Raw genomic sequence first — 27,639 nt, forward strand, 5'->3', positions numbered from 1 at the left:
GCAGTGTTTGTGTACTAGAAAGGTGAGGCCAATGTTTGTTTTTTCCAACATATGTGTATTTTTAAAATGTACAATTATTACATGTTGCATACTACAAGACATTCCCACACAGAAGTTTGTAATGTGTATAGTAACTCTGAGTTGGTCCTCCTAGTTGTTAGTTTCTTGGTAATACCTGTTTGTTTTTTTTCTTCTTTCTTACCACCTGTCACCTGTCCAGCTTTAGTAGCTTTCTTCTCATAGTTATATCCTAAGTGGAGTTACACCCTTCTAAGTCAATGGGCTTTGAAAGGATAAATTCAGTTTAGGATGACACTGGCATTGTAGGAGCTTGTTTGATAATTTAGCTTAGTGAAGTGTCATATAGGGATGTGTGCTCACATATATCCAGCCCAAAAATACCTTGTTGGTATTTTTAACGTTTATTCTGGATCTAGATAGACATTGGAGAATCCTGGTCAACACCAGTATCCTGATCCCAAATATTCCAAGAATTACTTGGGAATATCCAGGATATCAATATTTTAAAGCACCAAACTTTGAGGGGGATTCTTTTTGCAGGTTTCCTGGGCAACAGGAGGGAGTGGGGAGAGAGGCAACTATCACAATCAAATGGGACCATACATTAGAGGGAGCTTGCTAGGTTGCTTCAGCTGGGAATTTCTGGTTTGATGTTGGTTCTGTTGGGCTTGCGCTGCAACATTGGCCCTGGGTTCTGCTTGGCTTCTGAGCTTTGGCATTGGTTTTGTTGGGCTGGACTTCCTTCCCTTGCTTCGGTTTGGCTCTCTGGTTTGACACTGGATGCATTTGGCTTGCCACATTGGTCTGTGGTTCTACTGGGATTCTCGGATTCGAGGTTGATTCTGATGGGCTTGTTGGTTCTGTTTCCATTGGAAGGTTTTTGGCCAGTGGTTGCTTGCTGTTGTGTGTTTTGACTATTCTTTGCCCTGGAGAAAGTATGGAATTCCCCCCCCCCATAGGAAACAATGGAGGATGGCTGGGGGTTTACCTTGTTTAGAAGCCCATAGGGGTCCAGTTCACTTGAAACTTGGGTGTTCTTTAATGGACAGGCAACACTAGCTCTGCTGCTATTTTGGTATCATTTGCTTGAAAAACTGTACCTCCAGCCCCCCAGAAAGATTCCCATAGAGAATAATGAACCTGAATAATTTCAGAATCCTGAAAAATCCTGGATAAGAATATTGAACCAGTACTGGAGACACACGGAATCGTGAATACCAATAATTATGCCCTCCGTGAAATCCAGATTCAAAAAATACCAATTTTTTTTCTCATGCACATTCCTAGTGCTGTGAACATTGATTATAAGAACCAATATATAAAGGACAATATCAAAGTATTATTTCTCTACTGACACATGCTTGGTTCCACAGAATCCTGTAAGCAAGGAAGATAGCATTTCTGCATGTGCATGGGTCAGTCACTGATAATCACTTGTCTAGCTGCAGATCCTCTCCCTGCCACATCTCATTTCTCCTTTCAGAAAGATCCCTGACTTCCTGGGATATCTGAGGCCAAGAGGTGCCTTGACCAGAGATAATTTGCCATGTACGTGCACACACACACACCCATATCCTGTAAGTGGTTTTTACTTGCACATGGGGATCTGATATCTAATTGATGAGGCAAGGCCTTTTATGTTTATGCATCACAGGGTTTAAATTACTTACTGAGATAATTTTGTGTGTCTCCAGACCCTTTCTGTGAAATGGCCAGCATTCAACTCCTGACTATTTTTGCGGAAGAGACTGTGTTGGCTTTTGTGCTAGGTGTTAACCTCAGTACAGGTTCTGTAAAACTGATACTCTTTTGAAGCTAAAACAAAAGCACCACATTAAATATAGTCTTTGTGTTGTAACTTCAAACGATTATCAGTTTGATAATGGCCAAGCTGCATTGTCTGCATAAAATGATATCAAGTTGTAGCTGACTTATGGCGACCCCAGCAAGGGGCTTTCAAGGCAAGTGATTCAGCAGAGGTGGTTTGCCATTGCCTTCCTCTGCAGAGTCTTCATTGGAGGTCTCCCTTCCAAGTACAGACCCTGCTTAGCTTCTGAGATCTGACAAGATCGGGCTGTACTATCCTGCCTTCCCTCCCAAGCTGCACTAAAACAACAATTGCATCTGAAGGTAATTGGTCCCCAAATGATATATGTCAAGATAATTTATCTTTGCCTTGAGCACAGCACTTCAGAAGCTCTAAAACAGCAGCCCATGTGGTCGTAGGGCTGCAAATGGAACCTTTGTAATTTCTGCAACAGAGGGACAGAGACCAGCTCCAAAATGGTATGGGATTAGTTCACGCCACTTATTATTGAAAGTGTTTATCGATATGGGAAAGTGATTAAAAAAATTTTTTTTTTCATTTGATTTCCCAAACAATTACAGAATTGCAATCTTTCTATACCTTGCCAAGGGCCAGTGGAGCTCTGCACAAGCTCTGCACCTGCTCTGCAGGTGGAGTCCTTTGCATCTCAAAGATGCAAAAATTCTGCCAGCAGCTGTGCAATACCAGCTGTTTGTCCTACATGGTATGTTATATCTCCATTACAATATTAAGAGATTTTAAAGGGTCAGCGTTTTTTCCGCTTGTGCAGAACCCCCTTTCAAAGTAACTAAAGTTTACAAAGTGAAGCAAGCTTTTCCAGTCTTAATTTGCTTTTTATATACCTGCACACTGTGGGGCTTGGTCATTATGTTAATTTAGTAGGTTTAGAATCCGTCACAACTTCCCTTGGCAATAACCTAGAGGTTCTTGCTACTGTCTGTACCTATCTGAATAAGCCTCATGGTGACCATCCTGCCAAAGTGAAGAGAGATTGCAGAATGAAAAGTCTGCATGTTCAGATTTTCAAGTGCAGAGGAATACGCTGCTGTGGTTTTGCACTCCTGTGCATCTCTACAACACGAGTTCTGTTCTGAGGAAAAAATTGAATTAAAGAAAACCATGAATAGTGGGAAGTAAATATTTTGGCTATACAGGTTATTGATATGGTTAGGGGCATTGCAAGGGACCTGAAACTACCACCTGCTGCACCCACCAAAATTCCACGGGCCAACTTACATCATCCAGATGAAGATGTTACAAACTGTTGAAAGGCAACAGGTGCACTGCGGAATGATGCTTACTTAACAAATACTTCAGATGACTGCAGCTATTCAAAGTAAGGTTTGGATGCCAGTCAGTTGACCAGTCAAATATCAAGCTTATATACATGACACAACCTTGTAATGGTCAGACTGATAGCTCATCTAATGGCAGGGGCTTTCCAGGGACTCTGGCATAGGTCTTTCCTTACTGTACTACTAAGATCCCTTTTTCACTGCAAATGCCATGCACTGAAGATAGGGCTTGTGTGTGCAAAGGATGTGTTCTACTACTAAACTTGCTCACTTCCTAACTGACTGCCTGTTAGTTGGCCATGGTTAAATTTTCTGTATATTCAAAAATACCTTTATGTAAGTAGCATTCTTACTTTTTTACTGACAGTGGTGGCAGAAGTAAGGGTCTCTTGCTCCCAGCCTTTTTGAGAATCCAAGATCTTTTATGCATGGGATGTTTCCAGTGGATCTGCTGCTGTTTAACTGCACAGTATTTGCAGTCAAATTCTCAAAACACTATGCACAAGGGCTTTCCCCACACACACACCCAAAGAAATTCCAGGAGTACCTTGGGATCAATTATGCATCCACAGCAAAAATGCAGAGCTTTTGAACCAGTGGGGGAGTGTTCACCAATGTTGTCATTGTTATGTGGCTTGCCACCCCCTTCTTTTGTGTGGTTTTTTGTTCACACATGCACACTAGTGATAAATCGCGAGCTCGCTACTGAAAAAACACATCAACGCGCACATGAGTCCCTTCCCCCTGAAAGTGCTGCTTTATAATTGGCTGTAGTGTATTTAAAAAAATCCCCAGTCCTGCAGTGGGATTCTTTCATTTGAGCTGAACTGGGCAACCATTTTACAGCCAAAACAGCAAATGACGTATATGAGGGAAGGGTGGCAAATCAGCCCGGCTCTGTTCCATCCGGTTGAAACTGACCACTCGCTGCATATTGGGGCAAAAAATCCCAACTTCACATATGCACTGATGGGATCTGTGCTGGCAGCAACAGACCAAGAAAGGGATCTTGGGGTAGTAGTGGATAGCTCAATGAAGATATCAACCCAGTGTGCGGCTGCTGTAAAAAAGGCAAATTCCATGCTGGCCATAATTAGACAAGGAATAGAGAATAAAACTGCTGATATCATACTGCCCTTGTACAAATCTACGGTGAGACCACACTTGGGATACTGTGTACAGTTCTGGTCACAACACGTAAAAAAGGATATTACAGAGCTTGAGAAGGTGCAGAAAAGAGCAGCCAAAATGATTAGGGGACTAGAGCAACTGTCCTATGGGGAGCAGTTAAGACGCTTAGGGCTGTTTAGCTTGGAAAGAAGGCAGCTGAGGGGAGACATGATAGAGGTCTATAAAATTATACATGGTTTGGAGAGAGTGGACAGGGAGAAGTTTTTCTCCCTCTCCCATAATACTAGAACACAGGGTCATCTGCTAAAGCTGGAGGGTGAGAGATTCAAAACAGATAAAAGGAAGTATTTTTTCGCACAACGCATAGTTAAATTGTGGAACTCCCTGCCCCAGGATGTGGTGATGGCTGCCAGCTTGGAGGGCTTTAAGAGGGGAGTGGACATATTCATGGAGGAGAGGGATATTCATGGCTGTTAGTTAGAATGGATACTAGTCATGCTGCATACCTATTCTCTCTAGTATCAGAGGAGCATGCCTATTATTTTGGGTGCGGTGGAACACAGGCAGGATGGTGCTGCTGCACTCGTCTTGTTTGTGGCTTCCTAGAGGCACCTGGTTGGCCATTGTGTGAACTGCTGGACTTGATGGGCCTTGGTCTGATCCAGCAGGGCCTTTCTTATGTTCTTATGAATGTAGCAAACCACCACATTCTGCTTTATCTGTCAGGTTGTTTCTGTGAAGCAATTATGAATCAAACTAATGATGTTACCTGTTTCTGAAGTGAATTAGGGATTGCTAAATGTAAAGCTCTAGTTTTCATTTCTTTAAACTTTCTTTTCTGAAGCTGTATGCGAAAAAGCAGTAATAGCTGTTTCTGATTGTGCTTGGAAATTAAATTACATTGTTGCCTGACTATTTTAAAAATTGATTAAACTGTGAAGTTCTTTATCCTTCAGCCCACAGGTAAAGTCCAGCTGGCTCCTTTTTCTTCCGCAAAATGGTGGGAAAAAAACACCTTAATATGGAAATAGAAATGTTGAGGGTTGATGGCAGTTTAAAAGAAAAGTGTAGATGCCGCACTTAGTCTACACATACACATCACTTTCCCCCAGAAACATGATTCACTAGGATGTCGTGCATTACACTGAGCTTCTGTTTGGTATGTTAAATTGTTGCAGCATACAGAAGACGTACTGACATTTAGAAAGAAAGCTGGGAGATTAGATGCTATGCTAATAACACTAACTCAGATTACTAGTAAGGGCATTAGTGGTGATTGTGGTTCTAGCAAATAATGAAACACTGGCCTTGATTCTCTGTATATTTCCGGAAAGTGAAGGAACTTTGACACCTTCCCACTTCCTATTTTGATGGTGCAGCAAGCACAGTGGGTTGCTTACTCTTCCATTGAGGTAGTGCACTGTTCATTCAGAAACATAACATTTCCTTTTGATGATTGATTAAGGCTGGGAAGTGTAAAATGGTTTAAGGATGTAGCATACATTATGAACAAAGCTTTAATGGATAACTTGTTCTAGGAAGAATTAAATGGTGTTTTAAGGTTGCTTCAGTGACATACTTCAAAAATAAGAGTATATTTTCCGAACATGAAAATGATAGAATATTATTGTCAAAGGACAAAGAACAATCAACATTTGCCTGGTTTCCCATAACTGTTTTTTTTTAACTGATTTGGGCATACAGATATTGGGCATACAGATATTACATATAGCAATTTGCCTTGGATAATAAATAAAAGATTTTTAAAACAATGAGTGAAACCCTTTAGGTTTAGAATTTTTTTTCTTCAGAGTTGCTTTGATTTGCCAGTTATCACTAAAAAAATAGTTTTTTGGACAGAAGCAGGCTGAGATAGCATCAAGGCCAAATGTTTAAGAAATTATTTCCTAAACTGTGTCATTCCACAGAAAGATTAGTGGATGAAATGCAGTGAGTCTTCACAAATGGAAAAGTGTCCTTCTCAAAGTATATACCTGATTCTAAATTAATGTGCTAAATTTGCTGGCATTCTTTGGTTTAGTTATTTCCCCAGAGTTCTGTAGGCAGAAGGAAAGGAAAATGGAATCAATGTGCAGATTTTTTTAAAGTCTAATTAACTAGGAAATTCATTGATGAAATTCATCCTTATTAAGTAGGAAATTCATTATTACTTAACTAGGAAATTCATTCATCTGGCAGGTGGTCCTAAATCTTATATCTTTTAACTAGATATTTTAGGAAACAATTCAGAAATTGCTTCATTAGTGCAATGTTATGTATTTTTAATTTGCAGGCCAGCACTGATATTGAACAGTATGATATCAAAATAATGAATATCAAAATAATGAATATGAGACTAGGACATAAAACTCTTTTTTCCCTCATATTACATTAACACAAAACATGTTTCAGTGTAGATAAAAAACTGGTAAATGCCACAAAGAAGGCTTCTTTTAGATTATTAAATGCTGCTTTATATATCCTCATAGCTTTCCAAACATTGTTCATCTACACTTTTTACACATGCAAATGATCAGCTACTTTAACAGGATGCATAAAGATGGGTTCCTGCATACCTGCTGAGAGAATCAAGTTCCAGTGGAAAAAAACAGTAGCCTGCAGTCGTTGAATAAATATTCAGTGAATTATCAATTTAAAATCCACCATTTCTGTGAAGCTGTTTACAGTATCTTCAGCTTCTGAGAAATAATATATTGAATATTAAATGTGAGCTTGTGGGAGCTCAATCCTAAACAGGTCTACTCAGAAGCAAAACCTATTTAATTCAATGGGGTTTACTCCCAGGAAAATGTTTGTAGGATTGCAACTTAAACCAGCAGTCTTAAACACACTTATTTGGGAGTAAGTCCCATGTAACTAAGCATAGGATTTAGTTCTGAATAAACATGCTGAGAACCCCCCATGCTCATTTTACAGGCTTAGAACACAAATACTGTATAATATATGACAGACTGCAAGATTACCAGGCAGTTTCTCTCAAGATTTTCTGGTAGTGTTCATTAAGATCATATAACTATAACGTTCAGTACTGCAGTAAACGGCCTGTGTTTTTCCCCCCTGATTTTCTGTGAAGGCTACTTGTTCTTAAACTCATTTTGCTGTGTATAATTTTGCATAAACTGCATAAAGAGTGTAGGAAAACTTTGTATAGAGTTTTTTCACTTATATAATGCTCTCTCACATGCAGCATAATATTAATTCTACCATTTCTACCTAAATTTAAATCAGTGTAGTTATTCATCTAAGCATTGCAAGTTGGTCAGAAAATAATGCAAATGTTGTTTAAAGTAAAGTTTGCCGTCCACAAAACCTCTTATTCCGGAATTCTATCCCTAAACTGTCTTTTTTCACATGTATACTTGTAGAGTAGCCTGTGAGAAAGATACACATTTTTAACAGCATGCAACCAGTATATTCTCAGTCTCCCTTAAAAGGGGAGAGGTTATTCCTCTTACACATTATGCACACTGTACGTATCTTGCTAATTTTGCAGAATCGTTTTTCAGAACTGTAGCCTGCAACTCTGAATACACTTAGCTGCAACTAAATTCTACTGAAATCCCTGTGTCTAGGAGCCCAGTGTTATATATGAAACCCTGTGCAATTAAAGAATATGTACGTACAAATGTATCCGTGTAGCATTCTGAAAGTGTAATAACAGGCAGAAATGAAGTATCCACTGTTGTTGTCTGTAAAAAGCCACCTGGAGAACTTCTGTTGGAAATGGGGGGGGGGGGGGAGTTCAAACAGAACATCAGAAAATTAATATTTTTGGTTCAGGAAGATCCTCACCCTGGATTTTCCACATGGCTGTAAACAACATGTCATTCTCAATAAACTCGTTTGGAAAGACTTAACTCGGGAAGTTGTTAAAAAACACACATCAGTATAGTATTATAAAACAAAAGTGTATGTTTAGAGTAGAAATTATATTGGGGGTTTTTTTTTACCTTCATCAGCCACTGAGTGTTATTTTCCAGGATATTTTCCAGCAGCTGCAGCTTTTGTGTAGAATCATCATAATCTAGGGGTGCATCCCGCTGCACCGCGTTAGAAACATAGGTGGTAGAAGCAGATCGGCAATTGTCCATCTCGGGCAGAAGAAAAGTATAGCTACATGACCCATGCTGGACTTGGTACTGCTTCTTGCCTAGAGCTTCTATGCTTTTCTGAAAGGAGTTGTATCCTGAAGCTAGAACAAGGCTGCAGCTCAGAATGCAATAAATAGGTAGCCACATTTTGTCTCTTGTAAATCAGCAGCTGTCAGCCCTTGAATGTTGTCGAAGAACTCTGGTTTTCTCTGTAGTCTTGTGTGGCGATCGGTGCCCCTCTGTGATGTGTAGATCTGGTGAAAGAGTCCCGGTTCCTGGCTGTGTCTCTGAAGTAGCAAGCGTGGTTATCTTCTGTTCAGCTGTGCGCAGCAAACTGTCACATGCAGATCTGTCTCAGCTGCTGAGAGAGCTGTGTCCCATATCCAGCTTTCATGCTTTGTTTTAGAGAGGTTCTTTTCGAGAGCCGCCTAATGCTTTGCAATCTGAATTAATCACTGTCCTTCAGATGTGTTGATAAGAGAAGTTAAGCATGTGTAGCTAAATACTCCTCCCTCCTGGTTTATCCGTTATCATCCTCTAGAGGGGGTCCATTCAAGGAAGCACAAAAATCAGAGCGTGCTGTTCATTCAAGAAACCTCTCTAGGGAAAATGGATCAATTACACGACTCCTGTGAATTTCCTATGCACCTTCCCAGTTAGGGATCTCCAAGACAGTTCAATAATTAGTCCTTCAAATTTTCTTTTTACGACTTCTTATTTTTAACTGGGTATTTTTTACAGTTTTAAAAGTAAAGTCACATACATTCCTTTCCTTCTGGAGAGATGGGAAAAGCCCCTTTAAGCTTAATTTTAAGCCAGCAATGTGTGATTTATTTAGTATTTTGTGCAAATCAAGTTCTGTTTCCCATCAGAGAAGTATGCACTTCATACATGTGTTTATATCTTGACTGTGGATCCTGTAGAACAAACCATGTGAATATTCAGCTACTACAAAGTAAAGCCCTGACTGTCTTTCAGGGGAGGATATATAATAGCCAGTTCTCAACATTTTATTCTTGCTCTACTGAGCGGATATATAATAGCCAGTTCTCAACATTTTATTCTTGCTCTGCTGAGCGTGACCAAGATACTGAATGTTGAGAACTGGTTTATAAAGAGATGCAGTCAGTTTATAGGGCTGCTTCCCTGCCCCTGCCTAAATGCAGGATGGGGTGAGGGATAAAGAGAGTCAGTGTGCTTCCCATTTCTACCCAGGAGTTTCCTTAGAAAGGTGAGAATAGAGTTCAGGGACGGCAAAAAAATCAAAGAAGGGGGGGTTGCAGCCATCCCTTCTACCCACTCATCTTTCAGATATTTCATGACTGTTTCTACTCTTAAAGAAAAATTGGCATAATTATTTTTAAGCAAGACCAGTTTGTTAAACTCCATATTTCCACATGCCAGTGTGATTACTATGTGTGTGTAAAGTGCCGTCAAGTCGCAGCCGACTTATGGCAACCCCTTTTTGGGGGGTTTTCATGGCAAGAGACTAACAGAGGTGGTTTGCCAGTGCCTTCCTCTGCACAGCAACCCTGGACTTCCTTGGTGGTCTCCCATCCCAATACTAACCAGGGCTGACCCTGCTTAGCTTCCGAGATCTGACGAGATCAGGCTAGCCTGGGCCATCCAGGTCAGGGCGTGATTACTATAGCATGCACTATATTTATGGAAACTGCATGAGAGCAAATGCTCATCCCAACGAAAGACCTGCTTTGCATATTATACAAGAATAAGATGGGGCATGTATCATAGAAGTGAGCTCTGAAATTAGGAGTCTCTTGAAGCTGAGTAAAAACTGCAATAGAAATTTTGAAAGTGTCTGAAGAAAGCAACTCTAGGACACTGGACGCCTCTCTGACACAAAAAGGAAGGCACTTTCATTAGGTTCCTCTCCTCACTGTAGCCCCAGGCAGCATGACTGTTAATCCACACACAAATTATATTGTGAATGTCCTTAAGTGTGTGCTTTAAGAGGTCAGTGTTTTTTTCCCCTTTATGCGCTGCCATTTTTCAAATTAACTTAAGTTTACAAAGTGAAGCAAGCCCATTCAGTTTGAAGCAGCTTTTTATAAAAGGATCTTAGATTGTACACTGGAGCTTGAGCATTATGATATTACAATGTGGGTCTGTGAGACTCATGCGGGGGGATTCCTTCCCCCCAACTTGCCCACTGAGCCCAGGTGCAGCTCCCTGCCACTCACCCCCACCCCCTGCCATTGCCTCCATATCTCAAGTTGTCAATGGCCTGTGTCATTGCTCTTGGAACCTACAAAGAGGAAAGGTACAGGGGATTTTTCCTCCCTACCCCCCCCCCAATTTTGTTCAATATCTTCATGAAACCCTCCGGAAAGAGAAAGGAGGTGTCATTAGTATGCATATGTCACAGAAACATGGAGCTTGTGGGATGGGATCAGACTGAGGCATCTCTTCCCAGGCAGCAGACAGAACTGCTCCCTCTCACACTCTTTCTCACCCCTCAGTTCCACTTTCCCCTCACAGTAGACCAGGTACTTGCTGCTACTGGCCAGGTTTTGGGATAATACTAAAACCTGGAAAGGAGGCAGGTTTTTAACTCCCTGGCAGTGTCTCCTTGTAGAAGGTTGCTGCCTACAGGTGTAACTGAGCCTCAGATGTGAAAACCCTGGTAGAATTTTATGTATTTAACCAAATAGCAAAATAGTGCAAGTAGTTGTTAATAGCTTAGAATTTACAAAACAATGAACAGCTTGCCTGATCTTTGGTCATAGAAGAATATCTCCCTGGGGTAATGGAGTAAAGGGAAACCAGATAAGAAGATAACAGTAAAGTCCTTAACACAAGTATGTTGAACTTGTCTCTAGTTTACCTATATTACTTTTGTCCAGACCCTAGATTAGATCCAGTCAGCAAACCCACATTTCCTTGTGTGAAGGTACTTTTCACTATCCATAGCAACTACCTCACTGAACTGCTCTAAGAAATGCATACTGAGCTCTTGGGGAACAGGGTTTTATAACTTTCCTCAGGCTCCTGCCCATTTCCTCAGTATTGCTTACAAATTTTCCTCCAGAATGGGTAAGGGCCAATCCTGAGTCCTGAATTTTCCCTTGGAGCTTTAGACATGGACTATTCCCTCTTCCTCATGTAAAGAAATTCTCCATTAGGCATTTAGCCCCTAATAAGGAGTCCAAATGCAAAAGAAATTGTCCTAAGGGCCTAGCATGGCATCAGGGGTCAGAAATCTGGAAAAACAGAAAACATTACAATGAACACATGTCCTATACACCCATTTCATCACAGAAGACAACCCCCAATTCCATGTCCTTTTCATTTAATCCTGGTGCACTTCTGGATGTCTTGAATAGATGTCTGGAATTAGTAAGGGGCTAGATATGGTCTAATAGTTAAGTTAACAGTATACTGGCGTAACTACATAGGTTTGTGCTTTAAATCTGCCTGGGGATTGAAATTTTCTGAAGCCCTTCTCCCAGTGCCCCCACTTTCTAAAATCAAGCAAGGAGCTACTGGTGAAAGGGCCTTCTATTTGGTGGCATCCAACATCAGAACTCCTTCCCTAAGGAGATCCACCTCACTTTTAATATTAATTGTTATGGTTATGGTTTCCACTGTTGAGCCTGATTTTTTTTTAGCGGATTTTAGACTGCTGTTTGGTTTAGCTGATATTTTACTGTTATATTGTATGTTTAACATTCTAAGCTACCTCGAGTATTTGCAGTAGGATAAAGGTGAGATAAAAATGTCCTAAATAAATACAACGGCGGCATAAGTACAGCAAGTAGGACAGGCAGTAGATGTTTGTGGTGCTGCTGGCCAAGAGTTGGATTGTGGCATAGAGTAAGGCCTGCATTGCTTCTCTTGTGCTGCCCAGTTGATTTGCTCCTGGAATAGAAAATCTAACAGGCTAGGAAAGCAGAGATATGGGAAGAACAGGACAAATCACAAACAGCCTGAGGTGGCCCAGACTCTCTTCCCGTCCCTGCTACTATGCCAGTTTCTCAAGTAAAAAACCCCTTCAAAGGCTGTAGACCTCCAACAGAGGGGGGTTTTTTAATGAAAGGGGGGGTCTGTGGGTTAGACCTTGAGACTCAAAAGAAGCAGCCTTTGAAAAACTATGTTGGAATTGTGAAAAAGAAGTATAAACACATTGCCAAAGGACAATTGATTGTAAGATGTGGAAACAAGTCTATCTTTTTCAGTTGGAGTGTGTAATTGCAGAAATGTTAGTAATGGTGAGATTATCAGATTCATTAAAGTCAACAGAACTGATTCATTTATCATGCTTTTGCAGGCTTTGGTCCTTTAAAAAGATAGGAATTAAAGTATTTCATGCTATCTGTCTCTTCATCTTAGTGTTCCACATATGCTTCAAGTGGAACAGTTGTTTTCATACTGTGATATCCTGCTTGTTTTTTTGATTGATTATACATTCTCTGACATAAAATAGCAAATACCAACTTGGTATATTTAAAGTAAAATTAGGTCTTTCCCATTTTTTTTAAAGTATTCAGTCAACATAACTCACCTTATAAAAAGGGGTGAAAGATATAGTTCATCAAAACTAAATACAGAAAACTTTTCTGCCAGATATGCTTCAGGCAATTCCTTTCTTGGGAAACAATTTCCCTTCCTCACTCAGGCAGTGCTTAAAAAAAAGAAAGAATTCCATTTAGTATATTACTTAGACACTTTTAAAAGGATGCCTGGATCCCACTGGCATTATCTTCTTTCTTCCAGCTGCACAGCTTCTGTTTGACGGGCAGATACAGAGGTGCTTGTGAGATCTTTGCAGCCAAAATGTGGGCTGTGGGGGTGGGGAAAGCATAAACATCTGGTAAGCAATATAAAACAATGCAGAGGGTCTTGGATGCAGATCCCAGCATACTTCCTTGCAAAGCTATTCCATTGATTTCCACTGACCTTCATTCCAAAAGGATTGTTGTTGTCAATTGTGGTGATTTGTTTGTTTATTTGACTTTTCTTTACTGCCTTTCAGTCCCGAAAAAAATCACATATTAATGAAGTACAATTAAACTTGGGAGACTTACGTTCTCTTGAATACATAGCATCACTCTTGGATGGCACCATTCTCAAACCCTCTCTTGGACATTACTCGAGTCTCTTTTCATCCATCTGACCTTCCCTGAGTACTGCCAACTGGATGGTGGCTTGCCAGGTTATATGGACCTTAACCTCAAGACTGCTGGTCTTCTTGCTGTTCAAGGACAGACAGGGAGGAGCCAGTGCTGGAGTCATTGCTCAGTGCCTCAGCTGACATAATGAAATGTTTGAACATCTATTGCATGGTGATATGTTATATGCTCTTTACTCCTTCCACATTAAATACATTGAAATTTATTAACCACAGGGGGTCATTGATTGTGTAAAAAGTAAACCATTGTTAATCATGCTGTATTTTTTTTTCATGACCCTATCAAACCCTCAGTGTCAGGTCAACAAGGGGTATTTATCTGAGGCCAACACTACCCTTTGCCACCACTTTCATCCTCACCAGATAACGCCCCTTCCCTCCTCGTTCCCTGGGCGTCTTGATATACTGCATAATTTGCTGCACTGTGTTTAAAGTTGCCTGGCAAAAATAAAAAGAAGCATGAGGCACTAATGGGAGCAGGGGTGTGAGCAAGAGGTTGCCACCTTACAAAATCTTGAACCCAAAGTCCCCACTTCCCCTTATGATGGCGCTGGCCACACTATTAACTAATTAATTAAAATATATCCCACTTTTCCTTGTGGCTCAAGGTGGCTTACAAATCATAATTAAAAACATTTCAATTTAAAAGAAACACACTAAAATACCCAAATTACATCTCTCCCCACAAGATATACTTGTAGTTATATTCCAGTAGACTGGCAGTGGCTCTCCAGGTTCTCAGGCAGAGGCCTTTTGTATCACGTACTACCTGATTCTTTTAACTGGAGATGCCAGGGATTGAACCTTGGACTTTCTGCATGCCAAGCATATGTTCTACCATTGAGCCATGGCTCCTCCCAATTAAAAAGTCCTGTTACATATAATAGCCTTGCAGTACCTCCTAAAAATTTCTGAAGATGGCAGCCCATCCTCTCCTCAGGGAGCTTTTTCACAGAGCAGGAGCAACAATGGAGAAGGCATAGGCTACCTTAAGTGGGGGAACTGCCAGTAGATGGCAGCTTGAGGACTGCATTTGGCACATGGGGATATGTGGGAGGAAACAATATTTTAGATATGTGGGTCCTAAGATGTGAAGAAGAAGAAGAAGAAGAGTTGGTTCTTATATGCCAACTTTCTCTACCACTTAAGGGAGGCTCAAGCCGGCTTACAATCACCTTCCCTTCCCCTCCCCACAACAGACACCTTGTGAGGTAGGTGCGGCTGAGAGAGCTCTAACAGAGCTGTAACTTGCCCAAGGTCATCCAGCTGGTTTCGTGTGTAGGAGTGGGGAAACAAATCCAGTTCACCAGATTAGCGTCCGCTGCTCATGTGGAGGAGTTGGGAATCAAACCCGGTTCTCCAGATCAGAGTCCACTGTTCCAAACCACCACTCTTAACTGCTCATAACTAGCCCCTTGAGTTTGTCCTGGAAACAAACTGGTAGCCAGTGCAGCCAGTGCAGATAGGCAAAATACGACCTGTCAGTAATCAAGCTGCAGCATTCTGAGCCAGCCAAAGTTTCCAGGTTGTCTTCAAGGGCAGACCAGCATACAGCATATTACAGTATCAAGGTGCAAGACTACAGAAGAGTAGATGGCCAGGTCAGCTGAGTCTAATAACGGTGTTGGCAAGCCAGATATAGGGGACAGAAAGCACTCTTGGACAATCCTCCAACCTGCTTTTCAAACAGCGAGGTTGGGTCCATGTAAGTCTTCTATCCCAACATCCTGACTGAGTGAAATAGCACATTGGCCTTGCAGCAAGGATGCCAGAAAGCTATTGGAGTGCGCAGAAGTGCCCTGGAGCACTTCTGGAGCACAGCAGCAGACTCTCTGCAAAGCCCCATTCTGTACCTGAGACCTTGGAGAGTTGCTTCTGACTCCATGTAAGGGAGCTTCAGACTGATCACATGCTGTTGTAACTTGGTAGGGTTCAAAGCAAAAGAAAGTAAAGGGGAAAGTCAGTGTTATCCTGATGGCATGAGGTGAGGTCAGTGCAGGGCCACTTGTACTTGGCACACACAATCCAATGTGCTGCATCAGCCTGGAGTTTGTGATCCCGGTGGGACTTCCTTTCCCTTTAATATGTGAGACTGCAGAAAACTGGGAGTAGGAATGTTCGAGCACTGCCACAATCAACTAAGTTACCAATGCTATGGGAAGCTGTGGAGAACCATGATATCTGTCAGCTCTTAACTTCTAGAACTGATTGTCCTTACTGAGATCATAAAGTCTAAAAACCAGATTCCACATTACAGGACTTTTCCAGCGTTTTTTCCATATGTGGAGGGGCAAACCTGGCAACAACATACAAAATGATAAAGGTCTTAGAAAGCATCTGAATTATTGAATTCATGCTAAAAATCCACATTTGACTCTCTAATCCTTCAGTATTTGTTGCCTGTAGTAGTGGTAGTTGTGGCTTATAAAATGTTACATTTTTGCTAAAATTGTTCTGCACAGCTTGCTTGGCCAACAGATTGCAGTATGGCCATGTTTAATGAAATACACTGGAGTCAGTGAAAGGACGAAAACACTTGTATAAATTACCATCTAACCTGTGGTCTCTCTGTTGTGGAGTGCTAATTCTTTGCCATCTTGCTTTGTGCGTACTTATTTGAGCACCTTCCTTTGCCTCATGTTTCCTAAGAGCAAGGCAAGACTGAGGCAGATGCTTACTTTCTTTTCAGTACCTTCATTGGTGTCCAAACATATTTCTGCAATCTGCTCAGGCAGTTCACACATTGTCATAATGTTTGTCAGTCCACATCTCTTAGCACTACCAGTTGTTCTGATGGGCTAAATCATGCCTTTTACTTTCCTGTTTTAGGAGACATTTTATGCCTTCTCCATGACAGTGCTACTCAACAGTCTCTTGGGCTCTCTATTAAAAACCTTTTCTCCTTGTATTACAACTGTCTGATTTGGAGGATTTCCAAACTTTATGCCTGACCTTATACTCTAGTCCATTCAGTTTGTTCACTTCACAAGGAAATGGCAGAATAGTTGGTTGATTGCTAAAGAACAGTCTTCTACAGCTTTCTCTTTTTGTCCTTTTTATACCCCTTTAAATTATCCAGATTTGTGGTTGGTTTAATTATTTTTAATTACTAGTATAGCTGTATTTTAGCCCTTATAATCTTACAGATTATTGCCATTTAGGAAGAGTTTAACAACATCAGGAATAGATTAATTATACATACATAAAACAGTATCTCAAATGGGAAAAGGCATCTGATCTGAACCAGACAGAGACCTTTAATACACTATACTGCTTAATTTTAGCCAGATCAGTTTTAAAGCCACATTTGTAAAATTTTGCTCCCAGAAATGTTCAGTGGAGTCCCTCTCCAACCCAGAATTTGCCATTTTTAAAGCCACCACTGCAAAAAGAGCTGCTGTATAAGTGATGTGCAAATTTCCATGAGTTAGAAGACTGCAAACAATATCAGTTTAGAACGACCTGTACAAAAGGAGAGAGGGAGAATCATAAGATATGGGCCACAAAGAAAATTTTCCATGCCATCACCATATGTGACCCCAGAATAAGCACACATGCTGGCATCCTTTTTGTCAGGATCTCAAGACCCTTTTTCTGTACATATAAGGCACTTCTACACCTCCATGTAGGAGTTGCCAGTTTCTCCAATATCTGCAGCCCCTGTGCTGCATTGAGTGCTGTTTGTTTGCCACGATCTTCAGGAAAAAGCTCTTTGGAAGGCACAATGGGCTGCTTATTTAATATATCTTTGTACTGCAAACTCTCAGGAAAAAATGACGTTAAATGTCAAACAACACCAGCTAAAACGACCTGGTATGTAAGACATTAAAAGAATCGTTAAAATAGTCACAACTTGGCATATGATTTTTCATTAAAATGTAGCGGTTTGTACAAGATAATGTACATTTATTGCTGCTTTTTTATGCTAAAAACAACACAATAAGGAAAAAGGTAGGGCCATGGTCAGCAGTCAGGAATGGTATAGGACGAAAAAGGAGTCTTGATCTGTCACCAAAATAAATCAGGTTTCACCCCAATTAAAAGGAGAGGGAGAGGTTTGTGGTGAGAATGGTGGGCTAAAAAGCCTTTTCACAATGCAGATTTTTTAAAACTGTTATTGCAAATGGCGAATTTATGTATTTTAATCATTTGTATCCTGAACTCTTAGCTGGAGATGCAGTGGTGAATGTGCATGACTATGCTATGCAGAGAATGTTCAAGGAACAGTCAGGTTTGTAGAGGCATTACTATGATACATGATTTATGTATTAAAGCATTTTTATCCCACCTTGCTTGCTGTATACAGCAACTCAAGGTGGCTTACAATGCTAGCCAGTGTAAGTGACAAGACTTTACAAACAAAAAGAATTATTGAAATTTAGAATTTAATCCACCACCCAATGCCCATCCAAGGCCTGCCTGAGAAAAATGGTCTACATTGCCTATGGATATCATCCAGATCTCCTGATCTCTTCTGCAAAACCATTCCAAAGAGAGGCCACTACTGTAAAGGTACAAGCCCAGGTGTTGGCCAGAGAAATAGCTCTGATGGAGGGCTCCAATAGGAGGAAACTCCGAGCTCCATATTGGGGGAGGCAGTTCTTCAGGCAGTAGGGCCATCAATGTGCATGTCATGGGTGGACTGGAAGGCAAAAACAGTTGTGGTAAAGGGCCTCCTCTGGGCACGCCCTCCTCACCTCAAGAAAGACCAAAGAGGCAGCTAGACAGGAGGCATCACCCTGCCCAAGCCAGAAAGTCAAAGGTAGGCCTTACCATGCTTCTCCTCTTCAGACATACTGCATCTCAGCCAGCAAAGGCTAAAGCCAGGTGCTGCTGGGCCTATGTTGCTCCTCATCAGCCTGGGCATGGTGGGGTCAATGAAGAAGAGTACAGCTTATGCATTCTAGTAGGACAAAGCCAGGCGCCGTTGCTCCTCACACACTTCACAGTGCCATCACAGTTTCTGTGCTCCACATTGCAGGTCTGGTTACAGTAGAGCCAGCAAGGAGGAACGGGTAGCCACTGGCTTGGGGCAAAGGCATGTGCCAGTGTTCCCATGTCGTGTTTGCTGGCCTGAGCATGCTGGCCAGTGAAGAGGAAAACAAGCACAGTGGTGTCCAGCTTTTCTTTATGTCAGTAGTAACTGTATTCTTCCATGCTGTCCTACTCCGCCTAAGCCAGAGAAGAAAAGCACGGACACAGCAGCACCCAGCTTTGCACTGTGCCGGCAAGAAGGAATAGAGATGTTACTTGTATAGGACAAAATCAGGCACCATTATGCTTTTGTTTCTCTTTGCTAGCCTGGGCAGGGTAGAGCATAGGCACTGTGGCTCCCAGCTTTACCCTATGACACCTGGATTCCTCTTCACCGGCCCCACTGTGAGGGTAGGCAGGGCTTATGGCAACAGCCAACCATGATTTCTCCCAGTATAGTAAATGGCCAATCCACCCCTGGCGCATTGCCCTTTACAGAATAGCAGACAAAAAGACAAATCACTGCCCTTCAAAAATGTAGTCTACAAGAATGTCACACAAAGAGAATAAGGCAACAGAGGGAAGGGGGAATATTAATTTAATTTCATCAGAACTTGAGATGTTAATGTTTAGTGCCATATAGGCTGCACCTATATTGCAGGGGCACATCTTTTTATAGAGGGGCTTCATCTGTTTGTTTACTTCATCTATATTCCATCTTTTCCACAGAGACTGGAATGTAAGACCTTAGCTGATAGTTTATCAGGAAAGAGAAATTAGTCTATTAAGAGAGGGAAAAGCTACTTTGTAATGTATTCTATTCACTATCAATAAATCACTAGGGTGGATTAGAATCCATAACACGTTTTTCTATGAATGTTCCTGCTTGTGTTAAGAAAAGGGGTTAACATTTGCCTTATGCAAGGGAAACAGATGTCAGGAACTAATTACCTTACTGTTGCCATAAGCATCTAAAATCATTGTCTGTCCCTCTTACACAGTTTCTTACTTCCTTTTCATTCTCTCTGACATCAGTTTTTAATGAGCCATGTGACTTGAAAGTTGAGGTAACATATGTATTTATACCCATTGCCTCACAAATACCAGCTTTAACAGGAGAGCTCTTGAGCTGATGGAGAAAATCCTTTGAAAGGCACACTTGATGAAAAATGTTTTTAAATACTTTTTTTAAACATACCTCTTTAAAGCAGCACAGAATTTCTGTCCAAAATCTCAACATCGGAGATATTATAAAAAAGGATGTTTCATATGATGTAGTTCTTCCCATACTAACATCAAGCAAAAATGACCCAAATTCAAAATCACTCATCAAATATTCAAAAGCAGTGTTTGCTTTTTATAGGAGCCCATAAGAGCAATGGACCACCTCCATGTGCAAGGGAAACCCTGTATATGCAGAGTATTTTCCTTATAAGAGTCCATGAGAAGCCCTTTCAGGTTTGGATTACACTTAATAGCTCAATACCATATTGGAGGGCAAATTAGAAAATATAATTCTTTAGTATTGATGGGTACTGAAACTATTCTTACATGGGAAAAAATCAATAGCGCTAAACCCACAAATATAGTAGCATGAAAATATTCTGATATCAAAAATGTACTTAAAGGATAGGAGGGAAATGGAATGCAAAGGAGAAAGGGAAAAAGACATTGCCCTGGTTAGATGACATCTATAGAGCATTCAGTGAGGGGTAACGTATTCCCCCTCCCCTGCCAAGGTTGGGGTACGGCACATTATGAAAAAGCTGAGATAGTTAAGAATACCTAAAGGAAGGGTTGCAATGCATGCACATGTCCTCTCCTCCACCCTCCTTCAGGGGATCGCAGGGTTCCTTCCCATGCCCCCCCCCCCATCAGGATTCATCAACCAGTGAATGTGTATGGGAGGGACAGGAGCCCTATCACATGGTGACTGGCCCACCAAAGCTGCCATGACGACCCCCTTCTCGGGCACTAGACCCATGTTCCAAGCAGGCAGTACCTTTCCCTCTTAGGCATCCGAGAAACAGAAAAGGGAGGAGGGGGAGTTCTCAGAGAAAAAAGAGCCAACTCCCACAGAGCAGCAAACCAGGCTCTTCAATGGGGAAGAGTATCAGTCTCTGCTGGCTAAAGCCATCATGGCCCTATACTTATCTGAGGAACCTGCTCTGTCAGAGGAACCCATGTACAAAGAGCCCAGACAATCCAGAGGTAGCCAACACTATTCTAGCCTACAGAAGGGTGTCTACTAAAAGAATATACACCTCGTCTTGGAAGGCATTCATTTGGTGGTGCCAGCAAAAACATGTTGATCCATTAAGAGTAAGCATAGGACAGCTGTTAGCCTTCCTGCAGGATGGAGTGCACCAACAACTCAAGGCACCTACCTTATGTAAGCAAGTTTTGGCAATAGCCACTGCAGTACCCTCCTTTGCCAGTTTTCCATTAAGTAAACATCCATGCTTTAAGTCATTCCTGAAAGGGGTAACACAGATGAATCCACCTCCAGTTCACAGGTTCCCAACCTGGAGACTACACATGGTCTTGAAGGGAGCACTTACAAAGGCTCCCTTCAAGCCAGTAAGGGAGATACCTCTCAAGTGGTTGCGTATGAAGACACTTTTCTGAAACAGTGACAGTGGTATGCAGAGTGTCTGAGTTGAAAGCAATATTAGCTAGAAAGGGACTCTGTATTTTTCATAAGGACAAGGTGGTCCTGTGTCCTCCCTTCATATCAAAGGTTAACTTATCTTTCCACAGGAAATCCATCTTCCATCCTTTTTGCCCTCAGCCAAAACTCATCAGGGAGAAAGAGTGGCACACTCTGGATTGACGTTGCACCTTACATATTTACATTCGAGGCACTGAGCCTATTAGAAGGTCTGATTCCCTCCATATCTCTGACCACTCCAAGCAGGGGGAAGAGCATGCCAAGGGCTGCAATCAGCCACATTATTAGATAATGCATCGAGAAGGCTTATAAATCCAGCAAGATTCCAGTTCCCCAGGGCATCACCGCACATTCTGTAAGAAATGCAGCCACGTCAACCACTTTCAATCGTCAAGCCTCAGTGGAGGATATTTGCAAGGCAGCTACATGGTTTTCCATCTCAACCTTCGTCAGACACTACAGGCTAAACTCCTCCTCTTCTGCAGATGCAGCTTTCGGGCGAAGGGTCCTGCAACAAGTGGTGGATAAGAACTAACACCCATCGAGAGGAGGGACACAGTTTTTGGAGTTCCCAAGCTCCAAATTGCCCTCCTCCTCAGAACAAGAATAGGACCTCAGATACTTACCATATGAGGGTTCCTTCTGCTGTGAAGTAAGGAGGGCATATTTCTCATTCAAGAAAAAAGTGTCGATGAAGAAACAAAGAGGGAGGATTCAAAGATGGAGTTCCTTAGGGATCTATCCAGCAGCAAGACAACTACACTACAGGACAAGCTTCATTAACAAACTACAGCAAGCGGGGGATGGGGGAGTCACTTGGGATAGGCATTAAAAAAAGGAATAACACGACGCGAAGGAGTTTAGGAAAAGCAACAATCTTCCTACTCTACTGTTTGTTCTATCACGTGCTATGTGTTTTTGAGAGTTCTACACTTGTTCTATTCACTGTTCTATATCTTACATTTCTGTCCTTAGCTTGGAAAGTTTTCAAACTGAAGAGAGGGAGATTCCCACCTGGGAGACAGGAAGTACAAAGTTAGGTCCTGCCTCCCTGAGCAGCAAGTGGGAATCCCCAAGCTCCCCTTCTTACCTCAGAGCAGAAGGAATCCTCATGGTAAGTATCCAAGGTTCGAATCTAAGCCTAGGCCAGTGGCTTCCAAACATTTTTGGTTGTGTAACTAATATTACACATCACGATACCCTGAGGAACTCTAACCCTCTGCCCTCCTCTACAAAGTTTTTTAAAAAGTAAAAAGTGGTCATTAGTACAACTCTTAAAAACAAACAAGCGTGGTACATTTCTCTCTATTCCCTTTTCTTGTCACCCACTCTAGAACGGATCATTTGCTTTGAGTTATTTTAGAATGTAATACTATACTTATTTGTTCTTTTGTATCTCGAATATGGTGTGCAGATATTCTTTGCTTTTTGTGATAATTCTGATTTGAATTATATGAATTCATCTGCTAAGGGTGTTTTACCTCAGTGCTGCCTTTAGGTGTTGCTTCCAAAATTCCATAAAGAAGATAGGTATGAAAATATTTGGCCTTTCCTCCCTCCTGTATCTTTAAATGTAGAGCAACTCTCCCTTCATGCTTGTGCAGACTTGCTCACCCAGGTTTCTTTTCAAGCCATTGTCTTGTGATGTGAGATCACATTGTAAGCTGTTTGCTGTGTTTTCCAAAGGAACTGACCTTTCCATGGCTCACAGCAATGTGGCATTTGCCTCACTGTCCAATACGATTGGCAAGGCAACCAAAATGGAGCCTCAACTGTTGTGGAATGAGGGAATCTCACGAGAGTTTGGGAAATCTACTGTACATGCATGGCTTTCTGCCCACTATTTAAAGGAGGATGGAGACTGGACAAAGAGGATTGGGGATGGAGATTAAACACTTGAGCTCTCATTCAAAAGATGGAGAATAAAAGCAGATGTATTGGGAACATGAGGGCAGCCCTCTTCTTATGCCACCCCAAATAATTGCTCGGGTGGCTTGGTGGGAGAATTTGCCCTAACAGGCAGGCTCATATTTCAGAAGATATATGCAAAATAATGCTGATTCACTTGCCAGTGGATTATATTCTATGCATGCATTTCTATGAGGTCTGAAAATCTAGTCCATCATACTTGCAGAAGAGGAGGCTGTATGTTATGTGTGTGAGAGAAGAGTTGAACCGATTATTGTCTGTGTACAGTTTTGTTTGAAACACAATATGGCAACAATAAAGGATATATTTAGCAAAGACAATTTGGGTTAACACCACAGGGTTGCTGGAATGTACCAAAGAGGTCACAGCAGGAAATGTCATGGTATTTGACCCAGTGGAAATGCAGCCTTTTTTGAGATGGGCGTATGATTCCTGGCAAAGTTTGTGTGCTCTTTCTTGCTCTCTCTTTTTGTCTGTTTGAAATAATGTTTAATACTGTGACTGATGGAAAGGGCAATGGGACATTGGCATGAGTTCTTTTATGTGTTGGAAGAGAAAGCTACAAAAACTTTCCCAAACAGTCCAAATGATATGTTGGCTTTCTCTTCTTCATTCCAGCTCGTATGTGTATTTGTCTTAGGAAAGTCATCCTCAGTGTGATTCATAGGAGGAATATAAATATTAATTAGTGGTGTTTCCATTGAATGCTGAGAACTGGTATGCTTTATGGCCAGTCACGATGTGAGAACATGAGCTCAATTCATTAAAATGGTTCTTCCAGATTCCACATGGTTGGTGATGATCTAAGACTGAGGAAATAAGAAGCACTATGGATTTACTAACTGCCTTTTAATGTTGGTTTTCAAGTAAAGTTTCCTAATAAAGTTTGTGGATCATAAAATCCTCTTTGTTAGTAAGAACATAAAACTAATGCTTCATAATGGAATGCAAGGTCATAAAACCTAATGAATACAAGGCAACAATTGCCAGGAAAGTTAGTTTAACCAAAGAAGCCAAGTACTAATTGTCTGGAATCTTGGTATTCTTCAAGACATGTAGAAAAAGCTGCTTCCTACCCTTCTAAACTGAAGTGATAGCCACTGATAGAGATGATTGGACAAATCGTTATATTTAGTTTGATTCAATTTTCTTAAAAGTATTTTTCCTTTTTTGACTCGGAATTCGACAGTTGAGATCATTTCTCTTAAAATGTTCACAGCTGGAAAAATGTAGAGAAGCTGATTTTTAAATATCTATGTTGGAAGCAACTTGATGGCACTTAACAAACACACAATTCATTCCCATGGTAAAATGTTATAATATAAATTGTTAACATGTCAACATATTGTGGGACAGGTACCTTATTGGCAAGTAACAACTGTGCTTTTAAATTTACTTCATTTTCATTGAAATGTAAATAAACCATTCACCTCATATATACCAACCTCAATTACTTTAATCCAGTTTATCAGAACCATCAGTTTTCATCTGTGCTACACATTAAATTGATTTTGATTAACATTGATGACTCACCTGTGGACTGAAGAGCTTCCTATTGTTTATGCATGCCACAGCTGGGTTAGACTCAACACGTTCACATGTAATATGTGGTTGGTGTGTAATCTGTTAATGATTCTTTGCTGAATGTGTAAGCTGCCTCCACTGAAAAAGCATGGTTTATGTTCAAAGTGTTCCTGATGTGGTGAAAGAACTTCTGTAAGCATGTGGGTGGACAATATTTTTATGCCAGGCTGCAGCTCTATGTGTCACTTCACATGCCATTCGAGAGAGTCCCTCAATCTTCTGGAGTAGCTTTTCAGGGTTTGCAAGTGGCTGCAACTAGAGTGGAAATTAACAACAGGTGCATTGTTTAGTCTGTGAAGGGCACCTTTACTTGTGCTTTAAAACAGGCGGTCATCCATCCATTACTTTAAAAACATCACTAGAGAAAATGATGTGGCCAGCTATCATCTGGTCTCCAATTTGCTCTTCCTGGGCAAAATGATTTAAAAAGTGGCTGCAGAGGAACTCGAGGCGTTTCTGGATAAATCATCTCCTCTAGACCTCTTTCAGTCTGGCTTCAGCCTGGGCTATGGGACGGAAACCGCATTGGTGGACCTAATAGATGACCTCTGTCTAAATGTAGAAAAAGCTACAATTCTGTGCTGCTTTTGTTAGACTTAGCAGCCTTTGGCACAATGGACCATGACATCCTATTGAAACATTGAGAGGTAGACGTAGGGATTCAGGGATGTATTTTGGATTGGTTTCAGTTGTTCCTTACAGGCAAAACTAAGAAGGTTGTTGTAGATGATAAGTTTTCTGTAGTGTGGGACCTGTCTTGGGGGATTCCCCAAGGTACTGTCTTGTTCCACATGCTATTCAGTTTCTATGTGAAGCCTTAAACATTCAAGGTTTTGGAATAGCATCAACATGCTGGTGATACCCAACTCTACATTTCTTTATCCAAATCACCTGGTGATGCTGTAGTTTTTGACCCATCATATTTTGTAATTGGCTTATTGACTGAATAGTTCTATTGTAATCCACCTTGAGTCCCAGTGAGAAAGGCAGACTATAAATGAAAATAAATATCTGCAACTATTTCCTTCTCATGCATGGGGATTTTTGCACATTGTCTTTGAGATAATGGCCCATTGTGTGAAAGCTCTGTCTGCAATGTTTGATCTGCAAATTATTATCTGGTGATGTATTTGATTAATGGACAGACATGCTTCGGCTAATCCCAACCTAGCCATAACACTAGAACGTCTGTCAGTTGATAAAATATTACATGAATTCTTGTTTTACAATAGCCCTTCTTTTGTAAGACATGAATTTTTGGCCAAGCTTACTACATCAGTGATAGTGGCAGAAGCATTGTTATGAGGTTAAAATGGTGAGGAGCATCTTGTCTCAGAGTCTCTATTACAACATGAGACCATTCACTTGGAAGCAAGACCTATTTCACTGAGACAGGAGATCCCTGTGGTTAGAGTCGCATGTGCGCTGCTACATTTTTCTGACTTCCTCAGCCCTACTGCACATTCACAATACATTTCATGAAGAGTTTTAAAAACTGGTTCTAGAATGGATAAGGGGATATATTTCAGATGAAACGTCCAGAAGAAGTAGAATCAATGCAAGTGTGCAAACCTATGGATGTTATTAAAAGATTCCCTGGACTTCCCAAGGTTATAGAATTCATGGCAAATTGTACCTGCTTTTGATATACTATTGGATTGTTTCAGTAGTGATTCCACATTTGTATGTGCTTACACAATCATTACTGTAAAGAATCACTGGGTTGAGTGCATACATGGTGGGTTCTTTCCCCATCTTCCCCTTATCCCAGCAGCCCTATGGGTCCTGAAAAGCTGGGGCTTGAGGAAGCCTTTTGGACAAATGTCACATAGAGCAGGAGGCTGCAGTTATGAGGGGGGATTTGACAAAATTGCACCTACATCCATCTTCCACTGGCAGAAAATTCTCACTAGTGCAAGATTATCGTTTGCACAAAAGGATGGGGCAGTTTTGCCCAGTTTCCCTCCCTCCCCATGCCTTGTGACATTTTGTCTACAAATTTCCTCAACCACTAGTTATTGGCTCTTCATGGTTTCTAGGAGGCTTCGAGAGAAGAAGATGGGGAAAATCCTTCTCCTCAAGCACCCTTCCACTTATGGTTTGTGGGTTCCAATAAAAGTATGTGAGAAAACTTCTTGTAATATAAAAGTACAGAATGTGTGACACTTCAGGCTTAACACAGTATTGTGTTGGCATCTTCAGCCCATATTCTGTAATTTACTGCAGCTTTAGATAGAACAGCTGTAGAAACAGATATTCAGAGCTGACTATTTGTAGTTGTCTTAAATCTTAGAAGAAGAAGAAAATCACAGCTTACCAGCACTGCAGCTGTTTAGGAATCTTTATTGGCTTTTGCTTATCATTCATTTAGTACACTGTATCCAGGCAATAAAAAGTAATCATAAATCTGTTTTGCATGTCATGCAAATAAATTGGATTGTTAAGGGGATTCTGCTTTGTGTTTAATAACTCTATGATTCATATTTACTTTGGCACTGCACAGGAAACATGATTAGTGTTTGCAGATCCACTGACTATATGTATCCCCAAGTCTTGGAAGGACAGAGTTTGGACAGAGACCTAAGAGAAATAATTATCTTTATACTAAACAGCAAAACATTAATTTAGCAATCAAAAAGTAAATTTTCTGGGTGGGATTGCATCACTTGTATTTGCATATCTGAATAATCTTTGAGTAGTAAGAGTTAAGACCATTATTCCTGGCTGATGCATAAGTCTTTCCACATTATAAGAATGCCACAAACTCTGATTTAGTATACCTAAATACAGCTATTACAAGCAGGGAAACTGCAAGGGCTTGTCCTGAGTCCTGCTTTGATACGGGAGGGCAGAATATAAATATGATTAATAAATAAATGTAAAAAAATATCATTTTCACCTTATCCCCTTCCCAATTTTTTTCTCTTTCCCTTTCCTAACAGCCC

At 41.0% G+C, this 27,639-nt stretch overlaps 2 protein-coding genes across 2 annotated transcripts in view; one reads left to right on the forward strand and one right to left on the reverse strand.

The window, feature by feature from the left end:
• Positions 1-8,566, reverse strand: part of ANGPT2 (angiopoietin 2) — a 36,643-nt gene extending 28,077 nt beyond the window's left edge. Inside the window, exon 1 of the mRNA XM_056856257.1 lies at positions 8,247-8,566. Within this exon, the coding sequence (XP_056712235.1) occupies positions 8,247-8,534 (288 nt within the window). The 5' untranslated portion in view covers positions 8,535-8,566. The remainder of the gene's footprint in view (positions 1-8,246) is intronic.
• Positions 1-27,639, forward strand: part of MCPH1 (microcephalin 1) — a 118,845-nt gene that overhangs the window by 73,445 nt on the left and 17,761 nt on the right. The window lies entirely within an intron of this gene.

The sequence above is a fragment of the Euleptes europaea genome, chromosome 10 (genome assembly GCF_029931775.1).
Source record: "Euleptes europaea isolate rEulEur1 chromosome 10, rEulEur1.hap1, whole genome shotgun sequence".
Classification (NCBI taxonomy): domain Eukaryota; kingdom Metazoa; phylum Chordata; class Lepidosauria; order Squamata; family Sphaerodactylidae; genus Euleptes; species Euleptes europaea.